At 29.9% G+C, this 16,691-nt stretch overlaps 2 protein-coding genes across 2 annotated transcripts; both read right to left on the minus strand.

The window, feature by feature from the left end:
- Window positions 1–1,519: 1,519 nt before the first annotated feature.
- Window positions 1,520–3,849, minus strand: LOC108826678 (heme oxygenase 4, chloroplastic). The gene is given in 5 exon segments (XM_018600059.2): window positions 1,520–1,700; window positions 1,793–1,900; window positions 1,970–2,193; window positions 3,293–3,565; window positions 3,568–3,849. Coding segments are annotated over 5 exon segments (861 nt in total). The 5' UTR covers window positions 3,731–3,849; the 3' UTR covers window positions 1,520–1,607.
- A 730-nt stretch (window positions 3,850–4,579) lies between these two features.
- LOC108825911 (beta-glucosidase 15-like) lies at window positions 4,580–6,406 on the minus strand. The gene is made up of 2 exons (XM_018599270.2): window positions 5,617–6,406; window positions 4,580–5,432 (listed from the first exon to the last, which is right to left on the minus strand). The coding sequence occupies exons 1-2, from the start codon at window positions 6,388–6,390 to the stop codon at window positions 4,686–4,688; spliced, it is 1,521 nt and encodes a 506-aa protein (XP_018454772.1). The 5' UTR covers window positions 6,391–6,406; the 3' UTR covers window positions 4,580–4,685.
- Between the last annotated feature and the right edge of the window lie 10,285 nt (window positions 6,407–16,691).

Raw genomic sequence — 16,691 nt, forward strand, 5'->3', positions numbered from 1 at the left:
GAATCTAAAGTAGGTCTCAGAAGAACCATATGAAAGAGAAAATGCATTTTTCAACATGGATAATAGTGCACATTTCATAATAAATTAAAAAAAAATCAAAAAGAAATTACATTAATTTTTCAAAGTTGTGTTTATATACATAGATCATCAAAGATGTTAGCCAACTATCGAAGACTTCGTTTTGGATAATATTATAAAGTAAATATATAAATTAATCATAATTAATTTAAATTTTAAAAATAATGATTTATAAAATTAAATTCAAAGTACAAGCAATTCTAGATTCATTTGATAAACCAAAACGTACATATAATTTGATGTTTACACCATTAATTCTGGTCCAGCGATTAAAATGATTCTTACTTGTATTTCAAATACAAATTATAGGAGTTAATTAAAATAATGTCGTTTTGATAAACTAATGATTGACTAACATAATTGATGGTCAATATATATATACATAGTTTTGAGAGTTTATATAATTTAAAAAATATATTATTTAGTTCATATAAAATATGTATTATTACAAAGTATGGGATTATATATATACATGGTTTTGAGAGTTTATATAGTTTAAAGATATATTATTTAGTTCATATAAAATATGTATTATTACAAAGTATGGGATGGAAAAGACACGATGTGTATAGTTCATATCTCCACCATATAAAAGTATTAGAAATTCAAAATAAACTAGTAAATTTTGAAGATTATGAGCTAAAATTGAAGTTAAATAATCCTATTTTTAACTTTTAATGAAAGTAAAAATTTATTCACTTCAAAAATAATTTTATAACAATAACTGCTGCTTTGGCTTAAAACTTAAATTTAATTCTATCCAAAATATTGAGAGTTGAAAAAACAGAGCATACTGAAAGAAACAAAGCTTCACTTGTTCCTTTTATTACTTTTTTCTCACGCGAAACCACATAACCATTGCGCTTTCATGTTGTTTGCGACCTACTTCCGCCCCAAAATGAAATTCGATTGCAAACTGATTTACCAATGCATTGTTGAAGTAGCATTGGCCCCATGTTTGTTTAGCCATGTGGCCTTCTATGTCTCTCCCAGCAGACATAATATATTGTGGCATATATGAATTGTGGAAAAATCGATTGCAAACCTAATAAGACATTTTCCACAATTCATATATGCCATTTTATGCCTTTTAAGTATAAGATCATTGAAACAAACTCCTATTTTACGTACGAATGAACTCAATGATAGTGTTTCCGATGATGCACTGATCGATCGCTCTCACAATTCGACCGTGAAATAAATTTAGCGGAAGTTACTCGGAAATGCACGGATGCCCCATTTTTAAATTGAGTTTCAACATCACCACCTTAAAAAAAAAAACTGAAAACACGATGTGTCAATAGGCAAAATTTTCTGTTTTTGCCTTTGTTCTTGGTAATATAATAGAATGATGGAACTTTAGTTGGAACAAACGTCCAAATGTAAAAAAAAACAACCAATGAAGTGAGGTTCCTACATTTCGGTAACCACATAGACTTCATATATTATTATGCAATAAAGAAAAAAAAAGTGAATGGAGATTTAGTTTTCTTAATATTTGATGGCCTTCCCGCCACTTGTGTTGCCGCTCAGGACACCAAGGAAAGAAAAAGCTCCCCATAAAACTCGAACGCTTTCTCTGTCTCTTCCAAACAATGATTCTTCTCTTCTCTCGTCCACAACTGCCCGTTAAGCATAAAATATGCTTAATTAAAATTAGAATGCACCAAACTTTTAAAACTTTCTTTCTTCACAGTAATGTTATGTTCTATACCTCAGAGACTTTGTTCAATTCTTCACTCACATTCTTCAACAATTCAGAAATGGGGCCGTCCCATTTATAAAATTCAAGTTCTTTATTGTCGAGTATCTTCTCAGATACCTGCACAACTTGTAGACCTTAAAAAAATGGGTTACTAGCGGGTTTAGTGAATAATTCTGTTTCTTTTACCTTTGTCCCAATCTTTCTACCACCGGCGCTATGTGCAAAGTAGATGTTGTAGAAGTGACAAATGAATGCTGGAGGATCATTCTCTGCTATATCCTTTAAATACTTTGAATATGTTTCACAGTGAGCCATTGGCTCGGGAATGTAGTGACCTTGTTCCTTGAACCACTCCAAATCCCTACCCAAATTATTTGCCCTTTCCAATCCCGTGTTTTTGAACGCAGCATCTACACAAACACAGAATTATTGTCAGGGTTGCACAAGTTAGAGGACATGCTTTTTGCATATTGCCACATGTTTCCATACATAACCATGACCTACTTCATGCGAAAACGTAAGTTTTACATAAGTCAACTATATTTACTAATATAATATAGTTCCACTGTTTCGTTTTAATTGTAATTTTAGTTTTGTACACTCAAATTAAGAAAATATTGATTTTTATATTTTCTAAATAAAAACATCATTATCTATATATTTGAAAAAATTTACTCTTCAACTATTAGTTAAAATGAAACGGAATGAGTAATATTTATGTAACATTATAAAATTTTATTAGTGTGAGAATCTTATATGAACAAATATGATAACAACTAGTTAAGAACTCAAGTTGCTATCCTAATAATTTTCTTATCATCACATGTATGATGCATGTTTTTAAAAAAAAACTGGAATTCTTAAATAAATCCTCTAAGTATTTTGAAGAACTAATAAATTTCAAAAATGTGAAATATGTGAAGATAAATAATGTAGTCTTACCTACATAATTTGCACATTTTAAGAATCAATTTAGCACAAATCATTTTTTGGTTTAAAACTAGCGACCATTTAAAATTACTATGAAATTGACTAAAATTATTTTCAAATGGGTAAATCTAAACCCTAATTTAGAATTGAAAAATCCAAACAATTGTAATTAGTTTAGTATAAATAAGTATTTCTACACAACGTTCTATGCGGTTTAAAAACAAATTAAATTTGCTTTGCTAGAGTTGGAATCAAAACTAATATGTGTGACATTTTTAAGGTATTTATCTTTAACACACATCTTGTTAATTATTTGGTTTGTCTTAAAACTTTTAGATAAAAAATCTAAAGTCCGCGCACACCTTGTTGTTTTATATGTAGTATAAATTTAAATGATTGCACATACGTTGTATCAAATTGCTACCCCTACCAAGATGACTCAGAACTTAAAACTGTTCTCTTAATCACTTCAACGCTGAACAAAATTAAAATGAACCAGATCTAGTAGAGTGAAAGCGTTTCAAACCAGCTATAAAATTACCAATATATCAATCATAAGAAACTGATGAGAAAACTCACAAGTTGGGACAGTAGAGTCGTGAATAATACGTTCAAGCGTGTCGAATACAAGCTTATTTTCCGCCAGAAACATCAAGTAACCTTCGAGTGTGAACTTCCACGTCGCAACAGGACCGTCTTGGGGATATTTGTACTCTCTTGTGCCTTCTTTCGCTTGGTCTCTCGGGTGCATTCTCATCGCTACAAACCTCAATTCCTCGACAAACCCTTTCGGGTTTTCTGGATAGCTTCTGTTCGGTGTCTCCCCACCTGCCACTTCAGCGTTCACAACTAAGTCCGATCTTCGTTTGCTATTCGGATCGGATGGTGTCGAAGAGTGGCTAGGGTTTGGGGATAGCTAATCCTCGATGTCCTAGCTTTCAGACCCACATACCTCTCGTAATCGAGTCCTATACTCGCGGTAAAGCGGGAAGAGACGTTAAATCTGGTTGTAGCCATGAATTTAGAATACACACACACACAAGTGAGATCAGAAATTAGGGTTTATAGAAGAAAGACAAAGCAGGTGTATATATATGTAACCTTGCATTAAATCTTTAAGTTAAAGACTTCACCAGAATAATTGTATGTATAGTTCCTTTAAGTCTTTAATATATAGACTTTATGTATCTTGTCAACGGCTTACAACAAAGACAGCTTCGTATGATAGTGCGGTTCCCGGAGACCCGCTGCCGGCGCCACATGAGAGTATAGTCTTTCATTAAGTTTATATTATAGACTTTAAAGATCCATCCATCCAGTCAACGGCTTACAACGAAGGCAGCTTCGTAAGATAGTGTGGTTTCCCACCATAGACCAGCTCTAAGTACGCACATGAGAAAGTTAAAGAAAACTGCGTCTTATGTAGAAAGCACCTTCAATATATATTTAAGAAAACATGACCACAAAAATGAAAAATATATTTTAACTTATAGCATATAACATATAATCTATTGAATAAAATAAAAAGTGTGATTCTTTTGGTAGCCTGGTGAATGCGTGTATACATGTTTCTAAAAAGCAATTCCCTTACTGCCAGGATAATTGTCATACGTACCTTCTATCTTTAAGAGCCATGCTTGAGTTTCTTTGTGAGTAATTTCCATACATCTTTGATGTCATTTATCTTCTTGGCGAATGTTTGTAGGCTTCCTGTTACCGTAGTGGTCAGCTAATTAGTCGTAGTTATGGATGTGAATTTTTCTCATCATCGACCATGATCAAAAGATTAAATAGTACTTATCACGGTATTAATTTGGTTTTGTTATAACTGCGATTGTAAAGGCAATAATTCATATCAGTCGGGTTAGTTGTATAAAATAACCACTGCTTATTATTTCCAAAGAGAAATACATAATAGTAAATCTCTTAGAATAACAGAGATGTTGATAAAATGAAATGATGCATAATCTCATCACATGTTTTTGTTCCCATTCAACAACTTTCTGAACCATTGAGCTGATTTCTTTGGGTATCTCTTACAACCATCCTTGAAATCCACGTAAACCAGCCCGAACCGAACCGTGTATCCCATTGCCCATTCGAAATTGTCTAGCAACGACCAAGCAAAAAATCCCTTCACATTTGCTCCAACAGAGATGGCATCTTTGACCATCTCCAGATGTCGAGCGTAGTAATCGATCCTATCACCGTCTTTCAGAAAGATTTTACCGGTACTAGCTTCATCTCTACCGTTTTCGGTTATGTACATGACAGGATCCTTGAACTTGTATTTTGCATAGAGGACAAGATCACGAATACCTTTTGGATATATCAAAAGCCAATCCGATGCAGCCTTTGGGCCGATGGGAACTCCATTTCTTTCGCCTGTGACGCTTGCGCAAGGATCAGAGAACATTGTAACGTTTTCAGTGGAGCACGGGACATCCTTTGCGTATGAAGAAGAGTAATAATTTATGCCAATGAAATCATAAGAGCCCTTAAGCATCTTAGATTGCTTTGCCGTGAATGTAGGCAACCGACCGCCTTTTACATTGTTGACCATGTCGACCGGGTATTTACCGGTCACAAGTGGCTCCATGAAGTAGTCGAATGTGAAGGCCATGGCGCGTGCTGCGGCTAACTTATCCTTGGCGGATTCTGTATAGGGCAGGTTCCAACCAGCGTTCAAAGCAATACCGACTTGACCTTTTTGAGACGCCTGTTTATACAACATTCAAGAGCATGTGTTTTTATATAATCAGAACTGGAATGAACATGCTAAGATCGGGTGATTTATAGTACATAATTATACACAGTGTATTTTTCTAATTTTTTTTTTTTGAAAAAGCATCTTCTAGATATTTTTCTAATTTTTTCTAACAAGAAAATTCATTAACACTGACCATGTATTTTTTCCTGTAGACCTTGACGGCGGCTCCGTGAGCAAGGATAAGGTTGTGACCTACGATATAAGGCTCGGTGGCTCCATCTCCGGCTGTGCAATTAGGGTTAGTAAATTTGGAGCATCTTCCTGGAGCCATTACACCCGCAACGTACCCTTGTTGCACTACAGTCAATGGTTCGTTCAGTGTCATCCAATGCTTCACCCTATCTCCAAAATGTTTAAAGCAAATATCCGCATAATCGCGGAAATCATTCACAATCTCTGCGCCACGGAATCCACCATAAGCATCTTCAAGGGCTTGCGGCGTATCCCAATGGAAAATTGTGGCAAAAGGCTTGATTCCTCTGGACAAAAGCTCATTGATTAGCTTGTTGTAATAGTCAATACCAGCCTGGTTGATTCCTCCTTTTAGATTCCCACGAGGCAAGATTCGAGACCATGAGATTGAGAATCTGTAGGCATTGAAACCAATTTGATGCAATAAAGCCACGTCCTCCTTGTAGAGATGGTAAGAGTTGTCTGCAACAGATCCATTGCTACCATCTTTTATCTTCTCTGGGTATTTTTCCGAGAAGGTATCCCAGATACTTGGTCCTCTACCATCTTCATGAGCAGCTCCTTCGACCTGGTAGGCAGACGTTGCAGACCCAAAAATAAAATCTTTTGGGAAATCACTTCGTTTCAGTTTAGGTGTTGAAGAGTTGTTCTTGGCAATGACTTCGTTACAGGCCAAGACAATCAGCAGTAGTAAAGAAAGATATTTACCTCTCATTCCTAATTTTTTTTCTTTTGATGTTAAATGTATTTTTCTTACAAGAAGATGAACTAAGTCGATATTTATATGGGAAGAAAGCGCGTATTTGAACACGGAAAGTGAATCTTGTAGAGCAAGTTTAGAAAGATATCTGATAAGAGAGAAAGTATGACCAGTTTTCTAATTTCTAGTTGTTACTCAATTAGTAAAATATAATATTCAACTAATCTTATCTTGTTTTGTTTTCGAAATAAGAAAAGAATAGCAAAATGCTGGTGAATATGTTTTTCCCCATCTGTTATGTACTTTTAGTTTTCATTGAAGAAATATTAGATTTTGACCCGATTGTCTAAGGATTTATTTGGTTGTATATCCTAATTTAGAAACTAGTTTAGGACACAAGTTTATAGTAGATTTATAGTTTAACATTTTGCTAAATTATATTTTAAAACCAAATTTTAATTTAATGATTTTAAATTTTTATTTTCAAATTTTGATTAATTTATGAGATTACTTTTTAGTTTTATAAGAAATGTTTTTTTGTTTTGTTTTGTGTCAAAACTATTGGGGGTTTTAAATACTTATTTTATTGATTGTATAACTTATTTAAATGAAAATATAAATGTGTATTACTTATGTGCATAATCTAAAAATAATAATTAGTATATTAACTTATTTAATTATATATACTACTTAGTTTAATAATTTAACTATACTTATGTAATATATACAGATTTATTTAGATTTTTCTTTCCTTTCAAATTTTGAATTTAACAGAACATTAATTTATAAACATATTTAAATAATATTATCATATTTCATTTAACAAATACAGAATTAAAATATTTTCTTACAATTAAAAAATAAAAATATTTTTATAGTCAACTAATATATATGAAAATATTATGAATTATTTAGATTCTTAACTTATTAATTAGAATATATTTAACATTTATTACTATTAACGAAAATTCCAAAATTTAATAATTTGCAATGGAATATTTCATAAATAACATGCTAGATAAATGTTATTTCTACAATATACTTATATTTTAATAAAGTAAATTTGGTTGTATATCTTTATATATTCAGAAATTAGATAAGGAGATCAAATTTATAGTTTATTGTTGTATGAGATTTTATTTGCATATAAGAAATGCATAATTATCTTAATAAAAGTTTAGTGTAGTATTGATACATCTTTATTTTAATTTTTTTTTCTTATTTATAGAATTATTTTGTATTTTTAGAATAACTATGTTCGTTTTTGTAGTGAAATTATTGAGTATTAAAATAAAATAAGCTCATTTTATTTATTTTATATAACTTATTATAATATTTATTATTTAATTTAAATAATGTTTTTTTAATTTAAATATAAAAAATTTAAATAATTTTTACTGTTTTAGTATTTTATAATCAACATAAAACATGTTTTTAACTGGTCAAATATCCTAGACAGCTCAGTTTTTAGCTTTTGTTCTTAAACAACACTCAAAAGTTAAAATGAACAAACTATATTTTATTATTGTTTAAATAACAACTATATCCTCATTTACAATTTTAATTAGATATTTCTTAAATATATAAAACAAAATATTAAAAAAAAAATAATAATAATAAAATTTAAAACATATGTTTTGATTCTTTTTTTAAATGTTCAAAAGTATTTTTTCAAAAAAGTTATTAATTTTTTAATTAAAAATTCTTAAAAATTAGGAAGACTTTAAATGTTTATGATATCTTCGTTATAAAAGGATATGAATTGAATCTTCTATTTCAGTAAGAAATGACCTGTGGATCCCAACAAATCGCATCAAATAGTAACATGTATATCAGAGACTCAACACATACAGCGAATCAGCTCATTAATCTTACAATACATTCGTAGAACTCACATTTTATTAGATTCTTTGTGAAACCGAAGAATCCGTAGCTTATAAAGAGTATTCCTTTGAGTTGTTTTCAGCTCTTAGATAGAGATAGATGATATATATTTTACACAATCAAGAATATACACGGTTAAATCAAGTCGGGGGCGGATCTAGAACTACATTTAATCGGGGGCACATAAAAATTTGCACTACATTTTATAACTAGATGGAGGCACTGTCATTTGATTGACCTTAGTTGCTTGAAGAAATAGAAGAATGAAACAGGGGCACGTGACCCCATACGTCCCTTACTACGTCCGCCCCTGGATCAAGTTATGACACTAAAGACATGTACCAGTATTTGGCTATGGTATAGAGAGTTTGAAGACTTATTCATAGAAGAGTAATGTCCTCCAAAACTGAAGCGCATCCTGTGGAAAATCATCTCAGGATGATTATCAGTATGGAATAATCTCAAATTAACAACGAGGCATAAATTCCGATATTTAGTGCTCACGGTATGGGTGGGTACAGAGGAGTAGATGATAAATCATATTTTGTTTGAAAATCCACAACTATATATGTATGGACTGTATCTAGGATTTCCACCAACCCAGAGAACTTTCTTTTGCAGTCAGTTTTTTGCAAATATATATATATTATATATATATATATATATTTGTTTTGGAGAAATGGATCATATATTGAAGATCACCAATTTACTTAGATTCTTTGGTATAATTGAAATGGACGAAACGATAAAATATTTAATGGTTTTGATGAAGATTCTAGAGATACTTTACGTTTACGTTTGGCGGAAAATGAAGTATATCTTTGGAAAGAAGCACAACCGGAAAAAGAAACTATAGAATAGATTATTGATTTTGAAAAATATTTTCCTGTAAATATTACCTTTAAATTTCAAAATGTAATAAGTTATTTCTTTTATATGATTTTAGTATGGAGTTTTAGTATTTAGATTACTAAACATAAGTTAAAATTTAATTCAAGAAATAATTTAATATAGTGGGCTTTAATGGGGTTAGTTATATTGTTTAGAGTTTGGGAATAACAAAGGACCAAAAAACATAATAAGAAATCTGAACTTAAATAAAAATGTAAAGCCAGCTTATGACTATGAAACCAATTATTCCAGGAAACCAAACTACAGTAACTAATTTTGTACTTTTGAGTCGGAAATGGCGAATATTGATTGTGCAATCGCTATGATACTCTTATTTTACTTAGATATGTTACTTTTTGGTGCTAGGTTTTGAGTTCGGTTTTGCTATGTTATTAAGCATTGCCATTTACATGTTTGTGTATGGTTTTTTGGGCCGAGGTTTTGAGTATATGGATTTGATACTTTCAAAGAAAAGATAGTGTAATTTCTACCAAATTTTAGCAAAAAATAAAGAAAAAACTGTTAAATCTGCTGGCCCAAAAAGATGGTTAGTTATGTTTGATATTACATTATTAGGCTTTTAGGCCCGTAATACGTAAATTTTCGTAACATATTTGGGTAAATATATATACATAGTACTAGGGATCACACTGCTCCCATGATGTTCTTTTATTTAATTATTATGGCCTTTTCCTTTCTTATTCATGTGGCAATTCTTAAACTAAGAGCACTTTGGCTGTTGTTGACTTATAAAAGTGGTTGATGCAATCATGCAAAGGTCTTCGCATCATCTCTTTGAGCAGAGGCGGCTTTGAACAGAAGCGGAAGAAGCTGGTACTTCTAGCCGCCGTTAAGTTATCAATTATACCGGCCACATAAATACTTAATTGTTCAATAGCTCAAGTGGTAAAACTCATTGTTAATGCAGAGGAGGTGGGGAGTTAGACCCATCATGTTTGCCATTCTTTATTTTTTCTTCTTATAAAAAGTGAATATAAATAGGCCTATTTTTTTAGTTTTGCTTCCAGCCCAATAATAGTTAGGACCGGTTCTGCTTTGAGAAACAAAAACAGAGTTTTAACATGTAAAGACAGTGTAAACCAACGTTGATGAAAATGTCATACAACTTGATAGCAAGAGAGCAGCTTACCGTGATTCTTATCAAATTAATATGTCCAATCCAATTGCTGCAGCTAGGAACTAAGGCTCTATTTCTGAAGTTATGATGTAATGATGATTCAGCATAGATGAAAGTTTTGTCCAAACCAACTGCTGCAGCTTGAAATTTACCAATAGTATTAGTCTAATTAGCACACTTTACACAACCGAAAAGGGTCTGATCGATCTTAAAATCACTTTGATGAATTCTTCCGGCTGGTCTGACCCGAACTAATCCCATATTGGATATTGTCGAGATTAATGATTATACAAACTATTATCTCGAGATGTGTATTATGAGTTCTTTCGTCAGCTGATTGATTTAGGTGGAAGTCATCAATAACCTTGAATTTAACAAAATATATTTAGTACAAACTGGTTTAAGCTAAAATATGAATATTCTTTACGCTTCGAGTTTGACAAAAAAATATGAATATTCTAAACCCTAAAAACCAAGCAAAACTTGAAGCGCAAATGCCTAGTAGCTAGTAGTCACTATTGTGATCATGTTCTCATGCACTTGAGTTAAACATTATGAAGCTATTGAAAACTCATTCTCAATGAGTAATTTAATAAAGAAAATTCGATCCAAATCTCTGTCGCACCATAGGAGCACAATAAGTACATACGGAATTGAATTGTCGTCCATTGTAGTTATTCAACTTTTTTACTTTCTGGAATTCTCATGATATTACTGATTATAGTTCGTTACTGCGTAGTACATTACTTAGTGCACGGTTGCTTCATGATTACTAGATGTTAAAAACACTTTGAGGGATTGAAAAAAGAACTGTTGAAAGATGCAACTTCTGTTATACATGTCGGAGAAAAGCGGTACGTAAAGATGCTTCTTTCGGTGATGCAAGATTTGGTTAAGAGATTGGGCAACCAATTGGCGCGTAGGAATCGGATTCGTGTGTGCAGTTTTGGTGATGGACACCCTCGATGAGACAATTTCTTCTGTTTTTATCGGGTTAATCGTCTGATTGAAATTAACTGAGGCAACTTTATCATGTGCTATGAGTACTAATTCGTATTTGCTTTTCTGGTTCTTTTTTTAGTCTGGTAGAATAAAAGCATCTTGATGCAATGCATCTCCACTCTACTTCGAGCCTTTGATGATTAGTTTTGTACCAACTTGACACAAGTTCTATTCTATGTCTTTTTTTTTTTGAAAAAATTGGCAAATTGGGCAAATCGCAAGTTTGAAATTAGAGAATTGGGCGACCTCAAGTTTAAATTAGCCAATTGGGCAACTTTTTGCATTTGCCCATGTAAACTTATGTCTAAATATCCTTTGGGACCTTTGTCAGATTCATTATTTACATCTTTGCCATTTCAATTAAAATATATCTAAAATAAAATTTGTCACATCACCTCTCTCATTTTTTAATTTGTCACACCACCTCTCTTATTCTTTTTCTCTTTCCTTCTTTTTCTCTCTCCTTCTTTTCCACACCACCAACCATCATCTACGAAAATCATCTCCCTCTCCTTCATTTCCTCTCATCTTCTTTTTCTCTCTCATTCTTTTCTACACCACCACCTTTACAGTTAAATTAACTGAAGAAGAAAAATCATTTTTTCTTTAACTTAATAATAAGAAACCATTACGCTCATGTACACTCCAAGCCCCTGTTTATAAAATTTATACATATGACACTTAAATGTAATATTTATACACTAAAAATGATTAAAATGAATGCTTAATATCATACAAAAATACTATATATCATTTATTAATTATTAAAAGTATAAATACTAAAAATGTTTATTAAAATTTAAAAATTGATCTCTTAAAAGTAATCTAATGGGAAAAATTATCTAGGTTAGATTTCGATTTTATTGTTTGGTTTTTAAAAAATATTTCATTATATTTCATTATCTTTTAATTGTTTAAATTATATTTCATTATCTTTTAATAATTTAGTTTTTAAAAAATCTTTGAATAATACAAGATAATATAATGTATATTTTCTATTAAAACATCTTATATCCATCTAAAATTCTAGTTTTCATGGCTGTGATTTTATTGAGAAAAACTAAACAATTAATAGAAAATGTCTTTTTTCTATTGAAAAATTATCTAGATTTTATTTCGATTTTATTGATTTTTTTTGTAACTGTATCATATATTTCATAATAAAAATATGATGTATTTTTTTAAAGAGATCTTTCATTATATTTCATTTTAGATGTCTTTAATGTCAATTATTTATTGTTTAATCTTTAATTGTTTAGTTTTTTAATTGTTTAGCTTTTATTATAAAAAATATTTAATTTTTTAGTTTTTTTATTATAAGATGTATTTCACTTATTTATTTCAACATTTCATTTCTAAACAATCTTAAATTTTATATGAAAAATTATGTTGTCTAAATGAATGTGCTTCACATATATGAAAACACAATTAAACTAATATGTTAATTTATTTTATTGAATTTAATGAAAATATTTTGGTATATCAGCTTTTACAAATGAAATGTTGTTATAAATTATTTCATTGTTTTTACCACCTTTTAGTTAATTAGATCATCTATAATGAGATTGACAAAATTTTAGATTATAATACCAATAGGTTATTAGCAAAATATTTAAATTTTATATAGAGTAAAATGTGAGTTCTAAATAATTAACGTATAATTGTTTTGGAGAGCACTGTGCTCTCGTTGTATTCGTAGATGTATTTAAATTTTATACTTAATATGTATTTAAACTCTCCAATGCAATAAGGGATATAAACAAAAGGTATTCATAGATGTTATGTATTCGTACACCGATGTATTCGTATACCTTAAATATATGTATACTTATGTATACATATACTTGTGTATTCGTACACCTTAAGTATTCGATGGGTTATGTTGGTATTCGTATATTTTATGTATTTGTACACCTTATGTATACTTATGTATATGTACACCTTATGTATTTGTACATCTTAAGTATTAGATGGGTTATGTTGATATTCGTACACCTTATGTATTCGTACACCTTCTGTATACCTTAGGTATTCGTACACCTTAGGTATTTGTACACCTAAGGTATTCGTACACCTTATGTATACTTATGTATACGTACACCTTATATATTCGTACACCTTAGATATTCGTACATCTTATGTATACGTATACTTATTTCTTGAGTTATAGTGAATTAGATTGTATTAAACGTTAGGCATAGGGTTCCGGATTTACCCAAGGGTTCCAGATTGTTTCGGATTCTGGATTTACCCAATGGTTCTGGATTTATCCAATGGTTCCGGATTTAGGATTCAAGGTTTAGAGTTTAGGATTTTAGGTTTAGTGTTTTGTTGATGATTTTTAATATTTAAGATAAATGTAGACAAATTTGTTCTTCCTACCATTTTGACAAAAAATGAAAGATCCATGTAGGTTTCCAAGTTTATTAAATTTACCCATATTTATGAAAATTACCCATAAATTTATATAATTTTATGAATAATTTATCATTTATTTGGGTAAATTTCATAAATATGAAAGTTTCTTTTATGGGTCAAAATGTATAATTTATTCGGATTCTAGATTTACCCAAGGGTTCCGGATTTAGGATTCATGGTTTAGAGTTTAGGAGTTTATGTTTAGTGTTTTTTGATGATTTTAAATATTTAAGATAAGAAGTTTATGCGAGAGAATTTGGTCAAATTCAGGTTGAGTCTTAACTTCTTAAGACATAAAAATCACTAGATACTTGACATAGAGGCACCAAATTATCCTATATTTTTTGGACTTAATCTTGGTGTACCCCTAGAGTAAACCTTAAGGTTCACCAACCAATAGAAATCACTCATTTCACAATTGATATCTTTTAAAAAAGTAAACAAAATATTGTCGAGTTATATTACATTTTTAAAATAAAAATATTAAAAAATAAAAATAATAATATATGCAAAAAAAAGATTTTTAAAAAGATTTTAATTTCGTCAACAAAACACTAAACTCTAAACTCTAAATCCTAAACCCTTGGATAAATACTAAACCCTAAATTAAAAACATTAAACCATAATAGTATTTTTAAGATTTAATGTTTTAGTGTTTAGTGTTTTTGATTTAGAATTTAGGATTATCCAAGTGTTTATGATTTATCCAAGGGTTTAGGGTTTAGAATTTAGGGTTTAGGGTTTAGAGTTTAAAATTATCCAAGGGTTTAGGGTATACACAAGGATTTAGGGTTTACGATTTAGGGTTTAGAATTTGGGGTTTAGGGTTTAGAGTTTAAAATTATCCAAGGGTTTAGGGTATACCCAAGGGTTTAGGGTTTAGGATTTAGGGTTTAGGGTTTAGTGTTTTTTGACGATATTAAAAGTAGTTTTCAAAAATTCATTTTTTGTAACGGTTATTATTTTTATTTGTTTTTATTTTAAAATCATAATATAACTTGACAATATTTTCTTTTCTTTTTTAAAAAATATTAATTATGAAATACTTGATTCATATTGGTTGGGTGAACCTAAATGTTCACTCTAGGGGTGAACCTAAGGATAACTCTATTTTTTGGGGTGAAATAGCACTATAGCGGATATCCTTTTCAATAGATTATAAGCACGGCTCTACCTATGACTAATCAAAAACTTGAGATGATTGGAAATCTGCAGGTTGTACTCAATATGAGATTATATTGGTTCTAGCAAGTAGATATGATCCTTGAAAATTAAAGTTATTAGATCAGTTCATCGTGAAAGGTGTAGGGTTTGTCATTTTATTAACAAATTTGTCATTTCATTAACAATTTTTGTCATTTTATAAACATAAAAATTATAACGAATACACTTTGCTGCCAGATCCCAATTTGTCATTTTATTTTTGGGAAAAAAATGTAGCATTTCGTGAGTGTTTCTATTTTTGGCAAAAACAAAAAGTGTGAGATCAATTTTGACCAAAAAAATGTAAGATTCACGTAGGTTTCCAAATTTATTAAATTTACCCAACTATATTAAAATTAAATGTAGACAAATTTGTTTTCCTGCCATTTTGGCAAAAAATGAAGGATCTATGAAGGTTTCCAAGTTTATTAAATTTATTCAGATTTATGATAATTATCCATAAATTTACATAATATTATGAATTATCATTTATTTGGGTAGATTTCATAAATATGAAAGTTTCTTTTATGAGTCAAAATGTATAATTTATTGGGTAACTTTCATAAATTTTAGAGTTTACATCGATTTTATATTAATTCGTATAGATTTATGTTGACTTTATATATGAAAAATATGTATTATATTAAAGTAGTTGCTCATATATGATTTTTAAATATTAAATATGATACAAAAGTTTAATGAATAAAAAATGTTTATGGGGTCCACAAAAGTTAGTTGTTAAAAGTTAGTGGGAAAAAAGTTATTTTTTATAGGCAAAGTGGATTTTGGGTCCCACGAAATTACTTTTCCAGCTTGCCAAGTTTAATAGGCAAAAATGTTAAAAATGTCATAAATTTATTCTCTCTACTAGGTTGCCCAATTGCTTAATATAAACTTGAGGTGACTCATTTTCCTAATTCAAACTTAAAAGTTGCCCATTCCCCTAATTGACCCTTTTTTTTTAACACAAACAAGTTCTATATGTCAAATCAATCTAATATTTTACGCTAAGGATTTAACTTCGTTAAAAAAAAGACGAAGATTATAACTTATAGCTGGTCCTTGTTTAATGTTTATCACGTTAAAGAAAAAAAGAAGATTATAACTTATAGTTGGTCCTTGTTTGATGTTATCACTCCACTTTGTTCGGTTCTCTACTGTAACAAGTATCGTATTTTACATTTATTAACTTTTCTTTGGCGGCCATTTATTAACTTTTTTATATGTACAAGTATCGTATTTTACCTATTTTTCTTTTCTTTTTTGTCAAACACATATACCTATTACAAACAGAACATCAAAGTTGAGTAGAAAATCATGTTTTCGTGTAACAATCATTTTAAAAACAGTATTTCCTCTGTTATAGATATAAAGTATTTAGTTAAAATTGAAACCAGAAGAAATAGATAAATTAATCTTTTTCTTTTTTCTTTAAAAGTATTACTATCAGCTGAATAACAGACCAATATTAAAGTAGCATAGTAAACTTTATTATGAAACAATGAATAATTTAAACTTTACTAGAAAGTTGAAAAGATAAATTCAATAGCACTAAAAATGTAAAGAAGCATTTTCTATAGCAGAACATATAGAGTATTAATAAAGTGTTTAGCAAAAAAAAAAGAGTATTAATAAACTAAATTGAAACTTGTAAGAGCATTAAGCCTTTTTCAGAAAGAAAAAAACATGTAATGGTACGTACTAGACTCGTATGAGTTTTTTACCAATATAATATCAATATAGTTTTAGTTAAATTTTGCAAAGTAATTGAATTGAAAGT

This window comes from Raphanus sativus, chromosome 9, assembly GCF_000801105.2.
Source record: "Raphanus sativus cultivar WK10039 chromosome 9, ASM80110v3, whole genome shotgun sequence".
NCBI classification, from domain to species: Eukaryota; Viridiplantae; Streptophyta; class Magnoliopsida; order Brassicales; family Brassicaceae; genus Raphanus; species Raphanus sativus.